Consider the following 22,722-nt stretch of genomic DNA (forward strand, 5'->3'; position numbering starts at 1 on the left):
CATTCCCTTTAAAAGGAAAAAAAGGAAAAATGCAGTGATGGTGGTAATAATTTAACCCTGTAGGCATCACATGGCCTTCATTAAAGATGAAGAACAATTCCAGGGTGCTGAACAAATGAATAAATATGATATGATGATATGATACATGAATAGAAACTCAGAAGGGGGCGGCAAGCGACTGGTAGCTTGAGAGCGACGTATTGGAGACCCATGGTGTAGAACAATGACTTTTCATTGGCAACAGTATTAAACCAACCAACAATGTAAAATATTAAGAAGAGCTCTTTTATTTCATTGACTTAAATCTAAACAATGTAGACAACCTTATTAACCTGGCTTGTAAGCTATTTGGGGGCCGGCCTTAATTTGTCCGAATCTGAGGCCTGGCTATAAATAGAATCTCAGCCATAATTTGAGGATTTACAGTATGCAAGCGTGTTTTAGGCATAGTGCAAGCCCTAATCTCTGACTGAAAGTGCACAGAACTTGTGCATTTACACAACAATATTTAATACATTTTCCCGGGGTGAAACCAAGTTCACCAAGCACCTGATCTCATTCCACAACCCTAGAGAGCCCTCTTGCAGCTGTAGATGGTAATGTTTCATGTAGGGTTCATGTCAGTCAGTATGAATTAATATTTCAAAACATGTTAAATTATATATATCTTGATATATAAGTCGCACCTGACTATAAGTTGCAGGACCAGTCAAACTATGAAAAAAAGTGTGACTTATAGTCCGGAAAATACAGTATTCACCCTTGATTATATCATCTGGTTGCACAGACTAATTACTCTGTTAGAATTAAGATTTCTTTTTTTTTACCTTCACTAAAAGGAGGTGATGGTGAAAAGGTTGTGAAAACAGGCTGGCTGCACTAGTAAACTAATCTGTACAAAAGACCAGTAGGACCTGGAAATAAATTGTGAAGTTAGACATATCAACCGGATAATCCAATGTTACCTTAACTCCAATACCATACCTGTGCAGCACATAACTGGAGCAAATGTTACTACAATATACAACTAGACAGAGACCTGAAGCATTGTTCTAAATTATGCAAAACATTTAGTTAGAAAGCAGTCTAGCTGTAATGCTAAAAATGTGTTCTCTGATGAACAAAAAATTAAGCATTTTCTAAGTATATACAATAAATCATACAATAAGTTCACAAGAACAAGTGTTTGATTTCCTTTGCCAATATTTCACATCATAAACATCAATAAAAATCCCTACTTCCAAAATGCATTAATGGAATATAAATACAAGTCGTACAGTATAGTGTGTGCGCGTGTATCTTAGTGATGAAATCATCCGAAAGGTTTTAGAGAACGTTAGGTATGACAGTTGTGATGATTCAAAAGCTTTTACTCCTTTGTTCTTCAACTTCTCATGCTTGGTCTGTCATTCATTAGGCTGACTGGAGATGCCTGTAAATAGAAACACACTACATGAATATTAAGCTATTACATAGACTTTTTTTGTCCACAATCTATAATATAAACTTTCATCAGTTGAGAACCATCACCAAGCTTAAACCCTTTCTGTGAACAAGTCAGTCATGTCACATCATAGCTTGATTACTGCAATTCCTTTACCTAGGTCTCTCCCAATCACTATTGTTAAGCCTTCTGACAGTCAGAACGCAGTGGCAAGACTGCTAACTGGTAGCAAAAAACTGGAGCATATTACCCCACTCTTAGCCTCCCTTCACTGGCACCCAGTCCATTTCAGGATCCAATGTAAGATTCTGCAAATGGTTTTTAAAGCATTTAATGGTCTGGCCCAAATTTACATCTCTAAACCTCATACACCCCCTTTCAGCCCCCAGGTCTCTTAGATCTGGCAACAAAGACCTTCTCCACATCCCCTGCTCTCGGCTAAGGCAAAAAGTCGACAGAGCCTTCGCAGTTGCTGCTCCACACTTGTGGAATCAGCTGCCACTAGATGTAAAGGGCTGCCCCCTCAATCACTGCTTTTAAATCCAGGCTCAAAACCCACCTGTTCTCACTTGCCTTCTCTGCCCTCTGACGTGCTATGCTTCTTTTCTGTCTCTTGCTGTTCCTTATTTAATGTGTAGATGTATGTATGTCTATTTTTATTTACTTTTATTTTATTGTATTTTTCTTTCTGTTTTGAAAACAGCACTTTGGTCAGCGTAAGCTGTGTATAAATGTGCTATAAAAATCAATTTTACTTACAATTTTTATTGACAAGTGGCAGATATCCTACTGTTCTATGGTTCTGCAGAGTAACAGTTGGAGTGGCAGCGTTACACTACTGTCAAACAATGAGCGTTAAACTTAGTTCAACTTTCAAAGCGCAACACAAGCATAGACCTTTTATGTACCTAGCAACGAGATACCCATGGCTACAGATTAATTCTGAACAGTTATTTCTCTACTGGCTCAATTATCACACCACTGTTTTGATTTGCGTAGTTGCGTTAACCCAACACTGACAATAATGTAGACAGCAAATTTCGATTTCCGTTACCACCGTGTAGTCAAGCCTTAAGCCATACCCAAGTAGCCTAAATCGAGGTAAATCGAGCTTTTTCAAAAGGGGCGGCAGGCAGAGCGATGTACAGTGGCAGAGCGACGCACAGTGGCTGAAAGTGGTACTAAAGCTTCACGCAGCTTCACGCCTCGTAATGCGCGACTGAAGTGGCCATTTGAAAGCGATGCCCACTGCCGGCTACCGTTTAGAGTCTACATGCCTACCAAAACCTGTCTCTGTTCAGTTCAAGTTAAATGGTCAAATATTGTTTGTTTTTGTGTCAACTTTCAGAGGGAAGACATGTTCCTTTCTGGCCAAATTTCACAGCTTCTAAGAAAGTCTATCGTCTTCGTGTAAACCGAGTTTTGAACAGGGAAAAAAAGTTTTCCATGTTACCATAGGCTACATGTAGGTTCTCCCATAACGTTATCGATACAGATCAATGAACCAAATCAGGGCGATTTTAGCGAAATAACGTTCCTGTGACAGGCTATCAAATATTGAACAATGGGATAACGTTTCATCATCACCTTTATTGATGCCTGAAATGTTGACATTGCTGAAATACAGAGATGTCGCCTACTGAGAGGCAGCTGCAGACAACGATGTTCAATGGGTTCAACTTGTCCCTTACCTACCAGGTGGATGTAAACAAAGCTATAGAACCTAGAATACGTCACATGAAAAACGTTAATACTGAAAGGTGCATAATTTGAAGTGGTTGCCATCCAGTGACGTCATAATGCAAATTAGATGAGTAAATTTATCCCCTTCATAAACTTTTGTTCATACTGAATGCTTTTCACATTTTCAGTAGGACTTTATCCCTGACCCAGGCTTGGAATTTCACCATTTTAGGGGCAAGGCCACTTGGCATTCAGTTGGGCATATTTGGTGGGGGGCACAAAGGCCACATATCAGGGCACCAAGGCCAAAGTTAACTATACAGTAGTAGGCTATAAAAATGATCAAAGTCGTGTTTAGCCTATTCACAGCAGTAGACCTGCATCACTGTATGAAATATTACAAAAACATGAAACATGACATATTACATAGAACTGTAAACATCTGATCATCTAATATTTACAGATATCTAGGCTATATTTAACATTTGTTTTATATTTGGCCTGTTTTGATTGATACAATTTAAGCACTGCTCAGCTTTAAGAAACTCAAATAGCCTAGATGCATGCTTAGCATTTTGTGATCATTAAGGCTACTTTCACAAACTCTTAGTCAGCTGTCCTCTGATTTTAATATTTACCGATATCTAGGCGATATTTGTAACATTTATTTTGTATTTGGCCCATTATGAAATCATGTAGAACAATTTAAACACATTGTAAAACTTAAAGCCCACATTTGGAGACATCCATGCATGTCGAAATTTGCTGCAAATTCAAAACTGGATTATTCTGGAACGGCTAACTGTACAGGGGACTGCTTTACATTCATACATACATTTATATCCTGCCCTTTCCAGTTCAGTTTGTCAGTTTGTCACAGTTGTTTCTGTGGGTTGTGGTTTGTGAATCTTATTGTGGGACTAGGGCTGGGATAAACGATTATTTTTTAAATGATTAATCTAGCGATTATTTTTTCGATGCATCGATTAATCTAACGATTCATTTTTTCAGTCCGATTCGATTAGATTATCTCCCCATTAATTGACTAATAGCAACTTATACATGTTGATTTACATATCTGAATGAAAAAACATAAATTCCTTAACATTGCAATACATTTCCTATTGCTCTTAAAATTAAAAAATAAAAGACTATACAAGTGCAAAGTAATGCATTCTTAGTCAGAGGTAGCATTCAATAAAGTTCAGTAGTGTATAGGTCTAATTGAGTGCCTGTCACTTTAAGACGTTCGTGAGGGAATCCTTGCAATTGTAACATTAACACAGTTAAAAGGCTGCTGACCAGGGTTTCCGTTGTCCGGCCAGACGCGATGGATGATAAATTGATAACGTCTGACGCCTCAGAATACCGGTCAACTCCACCACCACCAGATAAAAATATTTAGCTGCACAAGTTATGCTTGACGAATCGACGCGCATATTTTGCGTCGACATATGTTTTGCGTCGACGTCATTGATTACGTCGATGCGTTGTCCCAGCCCTATGTGGGACATTTGGATTAATTGCCTGCCGGCTCTGTTTGGACTATTGTTGGATTACAGGTTGGACTATTGTTGGATTACAGGTTTCCTGACCCTGAGTATTGCCTGCCCTCTGGATAGTTTGCCTGCCATAACCTCTGCTGCCTTGTTGTGAACTTTTATACAACAATAAAGACAATTGCAACTGTTATTGGTCTGCGCTTGGGTCCGACTACAAAACCACACCAGGCATCACGTTTACCACTGCCACCTCCAGCTATGTTGGACAAAGGGTCGAAATTAACATTGCATTTGCCCGACAGTGTCCACTAAGCATACAAAGACACACCTCCATTCAGACACACTGTGACTAGGGCTGGGATAAACGATTATTTTTTAAACGATTAATCTAGCGATTCTTTTTTCGATGCATCGATTAATCTAACGATTCATTTTTTCAGTCCGATTCGATTCGATTTTCAATTATCTCCTCATTAATTGACTAATATCAACTTATACATGTTTATTTACATATCTGAATTAATTAAACATGAATTCTTTAACATTGCAATGTTTGTTTATTGCTCTTAAGATTCCAAAATAAAAGACTATACAAGTGCAAAGTAATGCATTCTTAGTCAGAGGTAGCATTCAATAAAGTTCAGTAGGCTAGTGTATGTCTAATTGAGTCATTTTAAGACGTTCGTGAGGGAATCCTTGCAATTAACATAACACAGTTTAAAAGCTGCTGATGTGTGGATGCAATTCATTATGTAGTTAGTTCAAATAACGGTTCGTAATTTTTCTTTGGGACAAGCACCTTTCCATTTACATCGGGATTTTGCAAACATTCAGAGTCAATTATAAAATGAGCCCTGAGTAACAAAATACAAGCAGCTGTAAGTAAGCATGCAAACTTGACATCCAAACAGTATTCTAACGTTTTGGGATACCGATTGATTGCATACTGTAACTTAACTTAGTTTAGTCTCCTCAATGTACTATGTTGTGATAAGACCTTGGCAGAGTTTACTTTAACTTTAATGCAGCAGTTTTGAACAAATTTGCGCAGCATGGTCACGATGCTAAGCGGATTTAATAGCAATTTAGCCCAATCAGAGAATGTCTCGTAAACGGCCTCTGGTTAAATGCACATGCAGACAAGTACCCCTGGCTGCAGCTTGCAGATCGGGGCTGGGCTCAATGTGGGGCGGAGCGCAGAGGAGCAGCGGGCTCGTTACGAGAGAGAGCGGGCGGGGCGAGGAAAGGCTGCGTGAGTAAAAAGTGAAGCTCAATGAAATTATTTTATCTTATCTTTAATTTAAATAGTACAACATAGAACATCAATGTGTGCTGGCCGGTTTTGATTTGTGGCGCCCAGCCACAACGTCAACGTATGGAAAACACTGAAGGTGTAAAATTTGAAATATTAAGCAGCACACTTGACGAATCGACGCACATATTTTGCGTCGACTTATTTTTTGCATCGACGTCATCGATTACGTCGACGCGTTGTCCCAGCCCTAACTGTGACCATAATAGATGATCGAAGTCATCTGCAATAGACAGATATTCTCCTTCAGAATCGAAATAGGTGAATAACAGATCCAAGTCTTTATCACAAGTGAACGTTTTATTCACCATTTGGTGTATTTGCAAAAACGATGGCCAGAACCACTTCCGTATCAATACAAACAAATGCATACTCTCCAGTATTGTCACGTTTGATTGTACTACTTCCTCTGCACTTTGATATCAGGCTAGAATCGAAGCTCTGGATGTCTCCCATCTAGTAAGAGATTTGAGATGAGATTTTACACTGTACTCGGGTCTATCGTCTGTTTTATTCAGTAATGACGCTTGTCACAATTTAGAGACTTTGGCGGTTAAAGAGTTAAAGGGCTAGTTCTCCTGATTATAATGGTGGGTACTGTATTTTTTTTTTATCTCTGCCATGTAGCATGGCCACACAGTAAGTCTTTTTGTGTCACAAGGGCATCTAATATGAAAAAAGGAATGTTTGTGCAGTCTGCAAAGGGTTAATAAATGTATCATAACTTTTGAACAAAAGGTGACACACTGATTGCTTTTTTCACTGAGTAGAAGACAAAATTGTGAATCTTATACACTCTAGATTTTTCTCTATTTACAACAGAAATTCAGGGGAAAATGAGATTCATCTTCACAAACTGATATTTTTGTGTTTTTGGGGTTGAATTTTGAAGATGTTTTTAAAAAGATTGTGGGTTCTCCTCAAACGTATTAATTATATTTTAAACCATTTCAAAGGGCTGAAAATTCACCTGATTACAATGAAGGTGTATATTGTATCTCTGCCATGTAGCATAACCACACAATAAGCCTTTTTGTGCAACAAGGGCATAGAGTGTGAAGAAATGGCTCAGTCTTTGGCTCAGTCTTCAAAGGGTTAAAGCCTTCATGTTTTATACATCATTAAACAGGATTACATTATATGTGTAATTGTAAATAGATCTATATTGACATTTTTGGTCTAATTTATGTAATTATCTAATATAAAATATATTGTAATTATTTTATCTTTATCCATCAATATAACACTAGTAGGCTAGTAGTAAACAGCAGTAGAAGTAATAGTAGTAGTTATAACAACAATCATCATCATCATGTGAAGAAATGTCCAATAGCGAGAAGGTTTAGAGGAGTAAGGCAGTAAAGGCACTGTGCCACCAATCCGAAGAACCATGTACTGTATACCAAGATGTGCAAGTACCCCCACAGATTATTCACAATGGCAACTAACTGCTTAAGTTAACTGCACAATTCTGGATATGGTGGGAATACAGGGACCCCAAATTTGGTACAGAATCTGCCGTATCTACAGTACTGTATCCTATTTCTTCACCATGTTCTCTCTTTATGCTATCTGTTCAGTGGTCATTTATAATGTAGTTTGTGTTTAAGCGAGAGCTACTTCCACCATAAGTTTCAGTGTGAATAAGTCCTCAATCAATTCACTCGTGTTGTAATTGAAAAGCTCGGGGCAGAAGGAAACCCCTAGATGTAAAATTGATTAAAAACAGATTTGTTTAACACTTACTCTGTGCTGTTTCTACATCCATGCTTCTATGTGACCCAAAAGAGCAGTTCCTTTTTGGTCTCGCACCCAAGTCTTTGCTAGAACTTTGGTTTTGATAGTCATTTTCATTTTTGGATTGATGTTGGTTTTGCTGCATTTTTTCCTCAGTGTCTGGTTTGTAGTGTCCACCTTCCTCAGCCACCATATTCTCAATTTTCTTGATAAGACCAGGAAGTTGAGGGTGTTCTCCGAAAATGTAGTTATTGATGACATGGTACCTCTTGTTACATTTGTCCACCACCCACTGGAGGTCAGGGCCTTCCCTTCTTATGTATCTCTCAATTGGTTTGTCCCGCAAGACTTCAGCCCACGTAAAAACCACCAATGTGTGCCTCCACACGTGATCTCCAAGCAGAGCCAGATTCTCTTCAATACAAGTACGATCGACCTCTGTAAACATTCCCACAGGAATGACCAGCAAGAAAGCATGAGGTCCTGGTGGACACATGGTGATTCCTCGCACCATTTCCTGCTGATATACCGCAGGGGTAGTTTGAGTGGAGAACCAGCCTGGGGTATCCACCACTATCACCTGACGACCACACACATTTGCTTCACGTTTTACACAGAATTCAGCAGCACGTTCTAAGCGGAATTCCTCATGACCAAGGATTGTATTACCAGTTAAACTTTTGCCTGGCCACCTCCAACCTAGCAGTACCAAGCGGAGCTCAGACAAATGTTTCTCATCACCAACAGCTAGTGTGGATTGCTCGTCTTCCCCTGAATTTGGAACGCCATCACCTGAGGAAAAATATATACACTTTAGTTACATTACATACTTAGTTTCATAAAAGGGAATTTAATTTTATTCTCTTAAAAAAGATGAGTGATCATATCTCTGCAGAAGGAATCTGCTTGCATGCGAGACTGCATGCAACAGGTTTCTACTAAAGCTTGCTTTGCTAAAACGTAAGAATAGCCTACATGTATCTGCACTTGCCTAGTATTGGAACTCAAAACAAAGTCTTAGACTTAGTCATTTACCTTTACTATTGACTGACAAGGGGTTACAATCGAAAACATAGCCTGAAAACACTTTAAAAAGCACACCCTGTAAAGAAGTGCACCCGAGCGGGTGGTTGGTCAGAACTGAAGGATGGGACAAATGCTAGCTGAATTCAAAATGCTTTTCTTTTATTAATTTTCCTAGGCTACCGGCAGCCAGGTTTACTAAACAAAAACAATAATGACAAAAGAAACAAACAAATCAAAACAAGAAATAAAGACAGGGACGATGTCCACACTTAACTAAGCCTACTTCTGAGGTCTTTTGGCATGACGTCTCGCTAGAGAGGAATCTCCCGTTTGAGCTACTGTACACACAGTCACCGACTTCAGCTGCAAAAAACGCGTTGAAAGCCCCGTTGTTTGTGAAGACTTTTGACCGTGTCAGTTTGACAGTATTACACTTCCCGCAGCATTTTGGTGATATTTTGTTTTGAATTTTGGGAAACCAATTGTTGGTTCAGTTGTGTTGAGCTATTGAAATTGTCCTGGTTTGTTTTCTCAAAAAAACTCAAAGTGTGTATTTTTCTTAAAAAACAAAATTTCTAAAAGGGGTGTGAGGGTGACAAGACTTTTGTCAGGGACTGTATGCAGTCCATTTACCATAAACATTACTTTATCAAGAAGCGATAAAAATGTAAAATTGGGCTTGCTTCAATTGTGAATGATTGTCATTGACGGCATCTGGCAACTACCTCGGAAAGTATAGCCTCTATATCGCTACTATTGCCACTAGCCCTAACTTAAATCATGTAATGTTTTTCAGACTATTAAAAAAAAACATTTTGGACACCATGTTTATTTTATCTATTGTCTAAGCTTATATCCAGGGTTCCCACTCCAAGTCAAATGTAAAATTCCATGACTTTTCCCTGACAAAAAAATGAATTTCCATGACTTACCATATAATGAATGGTGCAATATACCGACCAATGACTTCAGAACAGCCAGCGTTCAAGAATCTTTTACTTTTATAGAGCAGGAGATGAATAAATGGGCATTGAATAAACAAAGTTGGGCTCAAGCAAGCACTAGGCTAAAGCTAATAACCAGATATACACCAGTTCTCCGTGGAAATATTTGTATTTAATGTATTTTTGGCAAGTAAATGTTAAACTGTTACAACAAAAACTGATATTCCATGAGTTTGCCCCCAAAATTATAAAATTCCCTGACTTTCCATGTCTGGAATACTTTCCAAAATTCCATGATATTCCAGAATTTCCATGACCCGTGGGAACCCTGTGTACTGTATCACTCACATACCTAGAACAAGTAGCCTATTACGTTTCTGCAAAATATAACTTGAACGCTCATCCTCGTTATAAAATACAGTAAATGGAACAAATGTTTTTTAGGAACCATACTGTCTATGGTAGGAACTGAATAGGTTTTGCTTTCTCAACCATGTACGTACCTCATTTTTAATTGGTTGCCTGTTGTTTGTCGCTGAACCGGGTCATAGTATCTCCTTGGGGATCAATAAAGTATCTATCTATCTAGTTCATTACCATAAAGTTGACCAAGTTTCAACTTTCCGCTTGACGCTCTGGTCGCTCAACGTGCCCAAAATGCAACGCCAACAGATTTGCAGCTTCTTGCCACTGAGAGAAGCCGGCTTCCATTGAAAATAAATGACTTCCTGTCATTTTGAAGCTCAAGTCAGTAGCGGTGTGTACAGCTATGCAGCGTCCATTTTAACCGCAGGTCTCAACCATGTATCGATCAATTAATACACAATTAGGGCTGTAACGATTACCGGTATAATGGTAAACCGTGATAAAAATGTTGACGATAATAATTACCGTTTTCATTTCAAACATCATGATTATCACTGTTGATTACCGCGGTGTGGAAACCGTATGTTTAATGTATAAATGTATAATGTATGTACAATGTATAATGTATAATGTATAAATATATATATGTTTAACCGTATGCAAAATGTGCACTGTATCATGTAGCCACTCTGCGTCTTTTTATGTTCACATTCCCATTAAATCCATTCCACTCACGTTATCAGGAGAATACAGTAGCCTAAAGTTTTATTTTGAACGCTTACTTTGGTCTCACTCATTGCATCCAAATAACAGAAATAGCAAACTCCATGTTATGGTAGGGTAAGTTAAGCTATAAGCACATAGCCAATTAAACATGAACAAAAAAGTGAACGGGACACTTTTTGAAACTATTTCAGCTTGTGTAGGCCTATCAGTGCTTTCTGAACATATTGAACACACTTTTAGAAATACCGTGATAATACCGAAAACCGTGATCATTTTGGTCACTATAACCGTGAGGTTAAATTTTCATACCGTTACCAGTGTTGTAGTCAAGTCACTATGCCTCGAGTCCGAGTCCAGGTTGGAGTCCTCAGTGTTCAAGTCAGAGTCAAGTCCAAGTCATTAAAAAAAATTCCAAGTCAAGTCCGAGTCGAGTCCACTACTCATCCAAGTCAAGTCCGAGTCGAGTCACTATTGATCCACGTCGAGTCCGAGTCGAGTCCCTATTGATCAAGTCGAGTCCAAGTCCAGCACTAAAGTAAGCATAGCCTACAGGCCATTTTTTTCCATTGCAGATGAAATCCTTAAAAGCAAAACGGACAATCTTCTGTCTCCAAGCAGGGGTGCCATCACTTATGTGAAAGTAGTATTGCCAAATTTCTTGCCAAACCCAATGTGTTGTATTTATTATATCGGAGAGAATACCATACCATAGCTATACCATAGCCTATAGGCCTACTCATAATACATGAGCAATCCACATCCCAATCACACAGGCCATTAAGTCACATTATGCTGTTACTGACTGCTGACAATTGTATAGGCAGTGTAGAAGTTCATACTTCACAAGAGCTAGATGAACGTTGGAGTAGGCCTATAAAAGGGCATTTTTTAAAATTCTGGCTGTTAAATAGCCTACACAATTTTAGCGCAGTTTGGGAGGGACAGAAACAGAGCAGGGCCCGTCTTGGTAGCTTCTTTTTGACTCCCGTGACGTGAACACTGGCTACCGGCAACTGCATAATTATGTTATCACTTCACTGACACTATGGAGACATATTTCACGTCAACAGAGATGAAAACTAGCTTTAGGTTAACGAAGATGTAGATCATCTGCCTAATTAATTTATTTGTGCAACAGGCCACGTTCATTTCAGCGAGATGAGTGAAATAAATGTTTTTTTAAGCTGCCATAGCCATACTATTTGCTACGATATTCACCTGTTAGAAATAGCCTAGAACACGTTGCTATTTCCTTTTTTTTCGTGCAGTGGATTAGGCTATCAAATCGCTCGTTTGAACAGTAACAGTAATCCAGTTCATTCGTGGTTTTAAATATAGTTGTTTCTGGCCTACCCAGGAGAGGTTCAGTTTGTCAGTTTCACTTGCGCAGACACGTAGGCCTAGGCCTACATTGACACTACATGGACACTCTACTAGGCAATTTAATGTTATGTTTCTATATTTTATGACACCAAAATTAAGAAGTATGCTATATCTTGATCAGGAAAACGTTTATTTTTTATTTTTTTATTTTTCTTTCATCCGATAATAGCCTCCTGCAAATTAACAGACAGAAGCACGGCAGGGCACGCCCCGAATGAAAATGAATGAATGGAACCTCGCTTCTCGCGTCAGTCAGGGAAAACACTGTTCACCAAGTCATGACGATCAGCTATCCAGCAGCAGTGTGTTGTTTAGCCTAGGCTGAGTGTAATCTTAGGTAATGTTATGTCATGTATGAGAACTAATATTGCCTGGCAATAGCCTACAACATTGAAATAGCGGTGTAGCCTACGACACGAAGCAGTAGCCTAACATTCCCTTGAACTAAAATTAGTACGAATAATTTAGATATTAAAATCATATAGCAAATTATAGCCTAATGACGTACTACAATTATAGCCTTATGATATATTACATATATTGTAAGTCGAGTCCTCGACGAGTCATCGCGAGTGCGAATGCACGAGTCCGAGTCCAAGTTCGAGTCATCAGTGCTTAAGTCCAAGTCAAGTCACGAGTCTCTAAATTTAGCTAATGACTCTGACTCGAGTTCGAGTCTCGGACTCGACTACTACAACACTGCAACACACAGGCAATACACATTACTAAAAGACATTCATGTGAAATTATTATAATGCCAAACAAAACCTCATTCTTTCACTTCATCCATTAAACTATCTGTCTATCAACATCCATTAAACTATCTACCTATGCACATCTATTAATTACAGTGCATGAAAATATACTGTTCTGTTATCCTAAGTCTTATTAAAATCCTTTAACGTTTTTCCTTAACTAAGGAAACCAATTAAGGTATTCTGTGCAACACCCTTAAATAAATCCCTACCTAAGCACAATGGTCATACTTAAGGGGAAAAACTTAAGGTGTTTTGTGCAATCAGCCCCAGAGCACTACTGTTTACCCTGACCATGTCGCAGTCGCACCATGCGTGTTCAGTGCAATATTGAAAAGGGTCCCGTCTGAAATAGTGTCGCGCAAACCATAATGAAACAGAGAGAAACAGTCAACTCAATGTAATAAATAAGGATGTTAATTGTTTTCAGCATTGTGTATAATATGGTTGTCACTTGGAGGAGACTTGTAGATAACTAATGTTAGCATAGTTAGCTAACCGCTGCTAACGTGCTAGCTTCATCACGTCAGAGAAGCATGGGGCTGTGCACAGTAGTGTAACATTTATTCACCATATTAATAAAGATGAAGTGGCTCTGCAATGTAGGCTATGTTTCCGTTTGTTGGCAGCACCATGTTCCTTACATGACATGGCCCAGTGTCCTTGTAACATACATGCAACAAAGCTAGATATTAATTTTTGTATGTGTCTCCATGTCATACTGAAGTCTTTCGAAGGATTGTAAATGAAATCAGGTCCATGGCTCTCTAAAAGAGCTTCTTGTGCTGTAACTTAACAGCTTAACTTAACAGCTACCACTGAAGTTCTAGTCAACTCCGGTTTGGCGGGCCTAGTAACAATAACTAGGTGGCGTGGCTTTTGCGAACGGTCAATAATTCACTATTAAACTATCCAACTATTTAACTGTTCAGCCAACTATCAGTTGCCATCAACTATGACTCCCGCCAACTGTTTCCTCTGCTCGTTCTGTTTCAAAATAAAAGTCCTCAATACAATAATTCACTATTAAATAATTTAACTATGTAAACTACTCAACTAGTTAACTGTTCAGCCATTCCAACTGTCAGTTGTCATCAACTATGACTTGCATTTTCATGCACTGGTAATTCCTCGGAATTACAATTTCTAGTTGTAACTCTCAAGCGGTCAATTTCTTTTGACAAAATCCACCAGAAGTCACCAGTGTTGCTTTTTTCAAGCTCTGTTTTCGATGGTAACCTATTTTCAGTCGATAGTGAAAGTAACTGTGTAATAAGGTTGGGCGATATGGCTGAAAACTTTATCACGATATAAGTAAGCGATTTTAGACATACGTGTAAGACCGGAGGTTCTGCCGATGTTAAACGGTGGGGCCGTATATCTGAACGACATAACCGGTCATATGGAAGTCCGAATTTAGCCAGTTGTTCTACTACTCCCCCCCTAGTATTTCCTCTGGACATTATGTAAATGTGCTGTGTCTGAACGAGGCGTAGAACATGCGGTTAAAATTCACACCTAGTGAGAGGGCGTGTTGGTGACGTTTCTTTCGTGCATCCATGTGGTTAGATCTGACTTAAATGCCAGTGTTATGATGGAGTGGCATAGTGCTGTCCAGAAAATCTCTGACCTGGAAAGATGCAGACATCACGGAGCTACTGTCCATGAGGGCATATAACATTTTGATAGAACACATGAAGGGAACGGCACGTTGTAGCCTACAACTGCATGGCAAGGCCAAACGAATTCAAAAGACTGAATCATAAGCAGAAGGCACTGAAAAGGCAGTAGCCTACAGCGACGTCGTTGACGACAATAACAGGAGTATTTAATAAATTGTTAGCCAACACTGTTTTCTGTTCATTGATAGCCTTCTCATGACCTCACAGCTGAGCTCGCTGATATTTGATGAGCATAAATATGGCTAGAGAAAATGAAAACGAAGAAAACGCAACTTTGTTCCAAGCTCCTTACGTAAATGCAATAGACACATGGGGAGAGGATGCTTTTGGAAAAAATAAACCATGAAACTTCACTGTAATGTTATTTTGTTTGTTGCTTAAAAACGTTGTATGATGGCCTTGAAGTCTTGAGTTAGCCTACTGAATTGGCTGGTAGCCTACCATAAAGTTTGTGCATGCTCTCTCACCAACGCAAACCAGATTTGGGGTTCTATAGCCAAGTAATTCTGGTACATAATGTTGAAAACAGATAAATGTGTTTATTCGAAGCACACATACAAATACTGTAGGTCAATTTCAAGTGGGCACTTACGTGACTAGCCTACTTCAAGTATTAGCCTACGGACAATAGATTTCTCTTCTTTAGCCTACATAATGCATAGGCTACACTTTGTAAACAAAAAGCAGCTGTGACAGGCAGCGGCCACATATTCTGCGTCATATCTCGCATCTTGTGAACTTTACAAGCCCCTACCCCTCACTCGACAACCACACGGAGATTCTGTAATGTGTGTGTATGTCGTTCACACATACCGTATAAGGTCAGTATAAGGTCCGCAGGTTAACATCATATCTGAATCATCCAAAGGGTAGGACCTCCGTTTGACAAACCTCCGCATATACTCCGGAGGTTATATCTGAAAGCGCACTTATTTTAAACTTATAAACTTATTTTAACCTTCCTTTTTTAATCACCTCAGTTATCAATCAAAGCAAATCAGGGAAAAGAAATGTCAACACAATCATGACAAACACTCAAATAAATAAATGTGCACATTAGGGATGTTAACCGGTAGCCGTTTAACCGGTGGTTGACCGAATCAACGTTGACTGGTTAAAATTGTCTGCCGCCGGTTAAAAAACAAAAACAAAAAAAAAACACTATTTTTAAAGCTCCCGAATGCCAGCCAGCGTCTGTTATTACACTGCGCACACACGTGTTATTGGTGTTGTATTGTATGGGGCGATATGATCACTCAATATCTAAAAATGATAAATGTGAGCATGAGCCGTCCCACGGCGGAATTTATTAAGCGCAACCACAGCACAGAGCCATGTCTCTGCCGCAGCAGAGCTCACGTAGCCATTCCGAAAACAGTTTATACCGGTTACTATAGTGACTATTTGTACGCCTTACATGACAGGTCCTGTCTGCGCAGCTAAAAAAAAAAATCGCCACTATTAACCTAAATAAGGCTTATGTGAAGCATGTTACCCGTTATGTAAACAGTTAGAACATATAGGCCTAAAAACTTTTATTATTATACGTTTACTGCTTGTTAGTGGCTGCGTGTTGACTATGGCATGATGATAATTGTAACAATGTAATGGAAAACGAAGACACGAAAGACTAACTTAGCATATGCCTACTTGTTGTGTTTTATTATTCATCTGTACTTAAATGGCATGACGACAGGAACTTATTGCAAAGGATTTTGTGCAGCACGCTACAGAGGCTGTTGGCAATCGGTACGTTTTTTACAAAGACGTTGGTTAATATACTTTCCTGTAACACCACCAAATGTAGCGTTCTCTGTTTGTGACTTGAGCACAAACGTGAGCTCTTTATAACGTGAGCTTTTTATAGCCCGAGCTCGGTGCCGGGTTGCATGGAAGGTCGACGTTGTGCGTAATGTGCCTGTGCGTGGGTGCGCAGGGAATTTTTCTCCCCAAAACAAAAGCCTTATTCCTCCACAAGTAGTGGACAATGATTGGGGAAAATGTATAATACAAAGGGCACGAACTAACATTGTGTGACGGGAGCCTAACCAGGACACGGGTATCATAAATGGCAGTTATAGAATTTTCGGTGGCCGACTTTAACCGGTTAATGAGGCTCAGGGATCACACGGTATCACGCGACTATAATTTGTATTTTTCCAGTAATGCTGCAACGGCGCTGCAACAACCCAAACAACCGGCAGATGTCTCAAGTGAACAGGGTGTCTCATAAAAAGAAATGGAGCCTGGAAAACCCTACACAGACTTCACTACAGACTTTAGCAGACTGGTTTAGAAATAATTGTATAGCCAGAAATATGCCTGCCCTGCCTTAATAAAGAAATATTTGGTTAACTGCGAGTGAATCCCGTTTGCAGCCGTAGAAGAAACGCAGGACAAATTAAACATTCTGGCTTTCTCCGAGTGCAACGATGATAGACATCATTTGGACAAAATATAGAGCATAACCTCCGTTGCTCAGCCAAATGCCTTCCTGTTACGTCCTGTTATCACGGAGTTACAGGCGATAAACGATTTTTGATGGTCACAAGTTTACTTCATTAGGGACTGTTCGTTATTTATTTAAGGGGCTACCGGAGGAGTTTTGGGAGCATTAGTCCAAAAAGACGTGACCCTCCCTCGCCAGCAAGACATTTTTCTATGACCCTCCAAAGTGATTATGAAAAAACGCATGACCCTCCCCTTCAATTTATTGATGCCTTCTGTAGGCTACTGGGTCAATTTGGGAGCTTGCATGCTATCACTCCTTCCTTAAAATGCCTTGAAAAGGCTGTCGTTTGCACAATTTCATAAATAATCACCGGGACCGAAACATAGCCTACCTCTCAACTTTTTCCAGGTTTATATTTATATTTTATAGCCTATAACATTAGCGGTCACATATTTGGCTATAAGCCGTTTATCATAGGCTATCACGAAACCAAACTACAAAGGTGAACACTTTAACGGGGAATTAATTGGGCATGAATCATGCTGAACGCTATTTGTCAATGAGTTGAAACACACATAACATTCAAACTATTGATACATTGTGCACTATGGACACTGGTCTGTAGGCTACCATTGGACAATAAATGACATTGACAGCCATATCCTGACTCAGAAAAAAAACATCTTCTTGCTTTTTGCCGCAAACTCAGCAATGAAATCATAGGCCAGCTTGCAGGTAGCCTACGTCTTTTTCATTTCATAGAAGGGCGGATGGATGCAACCGCGAGGACTGCAATGAGTTGTTAACGGACATGAACCAAGACATATGGCCCAGCAGCAATCTATATATAATAACACACTATACTTGAAGTACCATCCATGATATGTTGTCAAATATTGAAGTCGTGGGAAGTTACATAATTTAAGCTGTAGGATGTTTCATTCGTCCCCCTTAAATAACTCTTGAACGGTTTTGTTCAGAGCTATACCTGCAACTGCTTTCGACAAAGGACAGATGTATGTTGCTAGTGACAAAATATTAACTCTCAGTGTTTTACGATGTCTTTGTCATGGGGAAGTGTTTTTCCCCATACATTTATTCTAGGCTACTGTCAGTGACTGCCGCAAGAGAAGCGGGTTCTGTGTTGCATTCATTTCAGTGACTGACGCGAGAGAAGCGGGGTCTGTGGTGTGTTGCGTTGCGTTAATTTATTTTCATTGGCGTGCCGTCCACAGCTCTTCAGTTCCGACAAAGCCGAAATTACTCATTTTGAAACAATGAGTGCAGGCCGGCCGCGCGTTTGTATGGTTATATTGCTTGACTGGGGGGGGCGGCTTTCAGCCATAAGACTACTTTGAGAACATTTCCTAATTCACCCGACACTAATATTCAAAATGTTGAAAACTATTTCGGCATAGCCTATAAGCAGTTTAATTAAATGCAATGTTAGTTGTAAACAAACGGGTTAGCCTACTTGGTGAGGCTTGGCATCACAGATGCGCTCGTGCCTTAGATGGCAAGAAAAATCTTCACGATATAGGCATATTAACTGACCGCCCGATTCACGTTGGCTGGGGGGGCATCAGACATTTGTGCCCAGTTAATCCGGCCCTGCCCCCAACAAATCACACCTCTGTGCAGGGTAGGAATTTCATGGCGGCCCCTTGCGTTGGCCGTGAAGCCCCTTTGAAAATCATAGGTTTACAGGCCACGGTGGCCTTGGTGCCCCCTTCTTTCAATATTCTGCTTTGTGTCCTACTAATAGCGATTTTTATTTAGCCTGTGGCCTGTCAAAATAATCTTAGCATTCACAGCGCAAATTAATTTAGTCTTTTACGCAGTGGAGAAAGTGACAGCGCAAGAAAGTGCTTCCAAATTCACCCATTCTTTTCAGTTGAACTACTCGCGAAGTAGCCTATTAATCACACAGACATCACAAGTATCACATGAAAGAGCTTTTTCTAAGCTTTTAAACGATGTTAGCCGATAATTGCTGTGTTGAACGGTTCGCGAGAAAAGTAATATAATTCAATTTAATCATACATTCTACTGAAGGTTTGACAAACCACATATCAGAATAAACAGCAGACCTTACCGAACACAAAGGTGTAAAGCAGTCCCCTGTACAGTTAGCCGTTCCAGAGTAATCCAGTTTTGAATTTGCAGTAAATTTCGACATGCATGGATGTCTCCAAATTTGGGCTTTAAGTTTTACAATGTGTTTAAATTGTTCCACATGATTTCATAACGGGCCAAATACAAAATAAATGTTACAAATATCGCCTAGATATTGGTAAATCAGAGGACAGCTGACTAAGAGTTTGTGAAAGTAGCCTTAATGATCACAAAATGCTAAGCATGCATCTAGGCTATTTGAGTTTCTTAAAGCTGAGCTGTGCTACATTTAAATTGTTCAATACATGATTTCATAGCAGGCCAAATATAAAATCCATTTTATATATAGCCTAGATATCTGTTTTTATTAGATGATCAGATGATTTACAGTTATATGTAATATGTCATGTTTCATGTTTTTGTAATGTTTCATACAGTGATGCAGGTCTACTGCAGTGAATTGGCTAAATACAACTTTGATCATTTTTATAGCCTACTACTGTATAGTTAACTTAGGCCTTGGTGCCCTGACATGTGGCCTTTGTGCCCCCCACCAAATATGCCCAACTGAAGGCCAAGTGGCCTTGCCCCCAGAATGGGGAAATTCCAAGCCTGCCTCTGTGACAGCTTAAAAGAAGTGGAGAGGACTCCTAACTCACAGACATATTCACAAACAGGTTTTGTGGCTTTTCGCCATGTTGTGAAATCCTACGCGGCTACAGGAGCTTCCAATCGTGAGGAAGCAATTTTGCATTGTAGGCATAACTAACATGCAAAAACGCCACCAACAACAACCAAAACTAGGCTACTCATTGTCAACATGTAAATTAGGCTAAATGTAACATTATTGTGAATCAAATTAAAATGTTATCTTTTGCAAACGTAGGCATAGTAACAGATTAATTTAATAATGTTACAAAGATACTACATCAATCTGTATGTTTCATTAGGCTACTAGGCTATTTGTTTTGCCTTAGGCTACTCTTGATTCATTTAGGCTAGGCCTTTTTATTCAGTTATTCATCATCTTCCGTCCTTGTGTAGCGCACGCATTCTCAGACCTGTCACCTGCCACTCATCGTAAGGGAGGTGTTTGGAATCATTCCCGCATTACAATCATCAGCCAATCAAGGTGGTCACTTCAGTCAAGCTTGTGCAGTAATAACGTCATCCATAGCAACGAAGACTCACTCACTCTTAGACTGTTAGTCAAAGATTCTAGAGCGCTCAGCTCCAGAATCTGTTCAGGAGTTGTCATTTTTCCTTACTAAGAGTAGGTCTGAAAGGCTTTGTGAATAACTTAATAAGAGAAACCAAGCTAAAATATTTTATTGCTGTTTAAGAGTAGCCTACTCCTAGTGGTAAAATAAAAGGCTTTGTGAATATGGCCCCTGGTGTCTAACCCAATGCATAGCCCATTTACACAAAATAATGGTAGAATATTAGGCTACTGATGATCATTGTTATTTAAGAACATGCAGTGGGTGTAGGGCACCAAAAACATCTTGCTCGTAAAAAATCATCATACCGCACATTGTGGCGGGTTTGTTATTTAACCTACTTACTGTAGGCTGCGCAAACCACAGGCCTTTATTTTGGGCAAGCCTGCATTCGAGGCAGGCCTTCTGTTGAATAATTTTATATAAAGCCTGTGCTAACAATAATCCTCCTGCCCCCGATACCACAGTTGTGGATAGTGTGGAACGTTCAAGTAATAACACAATCCAATGTGTGTCTCAATTGTCCCCCGCTGACCACCTCACACATTTCTCTAGATTTTGCAACAACCTTACATGACACAATGCCATAAAATGGCAGTTTTTAGGACACAGAATAATGTTTGTAATGATGCCAGTTAGGCATACGTTCAACAGTAGGCCTAACATAAGTGTAATGAGCTATTCATTGTCGAAGGTGCATGGTGAAGTGAAATGTGGAAAACAAACATTTGCCGATGTCATTAGGGGATAGGCCTACTTGTTTATTTTTTACGTAGCCTACAATGGCCAGTTCAGACAAAGCCGAAATTACTAAACTTGAAACATTTGTATGGTTATATTGCTTGACTTAAATCCCAGAGAATAGGCTACCGCACAATTTAAGCTTGGGATACAGTTACTACAGAAACAGTATTTTATTTTACTTCTTATTAGGGCTGTCAAAATAACTGATTAATTTCGATTAATTAATTTGAGAAAAAATAACTGATTAAAAAAATTAGTGCAGATTAATCGATTCCGTATGACCTTTGACCCCGAGCCGTTCTAGTCAGTAAAATTTAGACTGTAAAATGAAGGAGAGAGAAGAAAACGTGCTGCCTGGATCATTGATTGGAACATTTACTTTTTAAAAACGGCCTGATGGTGTTCATAAAAAATAAAGTGTTGAAAAATAAAGTCCTCTGCAATGTCTGCAGCAAGGAATTTGCATATCACCGGAGTTCAACAACTCTATAGTCGCACATCAATGCAAAGAAAATCCCCGAAGCACTTTTGAATTTATTTCCTCAGCATATTAGGTCATATCATAGATTAGTATGGCAATTATTTGAACAGTGAAAATAATAATAATAAAGAGTTTTTGAATTTTAATGTCACTAATGCTGATTATTCAATGATTCATTTGAATTTAAATATTTAAAATACTTTCACAGCAAAAAATATATATGCGATTAATTAATCACAGAGTATGTAATTAATTAGATTAATTTTCTTAATCGATTGACAGCCCTACTTCTTATGGAATATATTTTTTTTTTCACTTTTATAAAGGCTTTGTTTGAATGCTGTTGGAACAAATAGTAGGCCTAGTTGATTATAAAGGCAACTTTCTGTTGCAATATTGTGTGTGTTCTAGACTGCAGGTAACTTGTTAAGCCAGTGGTTCTCAAACTTTTTCTTTCATTCCCCACTTTGATCAAGGGGGCATTGACTGATGATAGTGGAGATAGATAACGTGTTATCCCGAGGCCTTTGCAAGTCAGCATCTCCGACGGTAGTCTACCCTATTAAAAATATAAGTTTTCGATGTCCCAAACGGAGAGCCATATTGTTTTAACGATCTCTATGCTACTCACCAAAATGAAGGCATGGGAACATGATGAAGTATCCAACTGTCGAGTCTTAAATTATTGTGATTACGAGCCAGTGGTTTTCAAACATTATGCGTGACTCGGACATCTAACGAAATGCAACAGACTCATATCGTCCTCGCATTCGCAAAATGAGGACATACAGACTGCTCAGATAACAGGTGTACCTCCAGTTATGCACAGTTTTAGTCAAGTCATTTAAATGTGCTGGTGGAACAGTTGTGTACTCTATTGTTATTCATCCCCTATTCACCCACGCCGTCAATTCTGTGGCGCAGTGCATTAAGGCCGGCTGATGACAGCCGCCGTTACGCAGCAGTTATCAGTCCCCTGTCCAAGAGTACGAATCTGGGTTAAGCGTAGTTAGCTTTTGGGAAACGCACCCCTGATGTCTGATGTGTGATCAGTGGAATATGGGGAGGGAAGTGGCAGTGTTTTTTTGCGCGTCTGCAGAAGTCAGCCAAATATGAATGTAATTCTGCGGCATAAAGCAGATGTATTTGT

General features: G+C 39.3%; 1 protein-coding gene across 1 annotated transcript in view; it reads right to left on the reverse strand.

Annotated features, from left to right (window-relative positions):
* Positions 1–264: 264 nt before the first annotated feature.
* gimap4 (GTPase IMAP family member 4) overlaps positions 265–22,722 on the reverse strand; it is a 35,055-nt gene continuing 12,597 nt past the window's right edge. The window contains exons 2-3 of the mRNA XM_076291104.1: positions 7,688–8,470; positions 265–1,432 (exon numbers count right to left, since the gene is read on the reverse strand). Of these exons, the coding sequence (XP_076147219.1) occupies positions 1,407–1,432; positions 7,688–8,470 (809 nt within the window). The 3' untranslated portion in view covers positions 265–1,406. The remainder of the gene's footprint in view (positions 1,433–7,687; positions 8,471–22,722) is intronic.

The sequence above is a fragment of the Alosa pseudoharengus genome, unplaced genomic scaffold, assembly GCF_046254945.1.
Source record: "Alosa pseudoharengus isolate Yale_2024_CS ecotype anadromous, Long Island Sound unplaced genomic scaffold, YU_APseudo_1.1 YU_APseudo_1.1_scf_18, whole genome shotgun sequence".
Taxonomy (NCBI): domain Eukaryota; kingdom Metazoa; phylum Chordata; class Actinopteri; order Clupeiformes; family Clupeidae; genus Alosa; species Alosa pseudoharengus.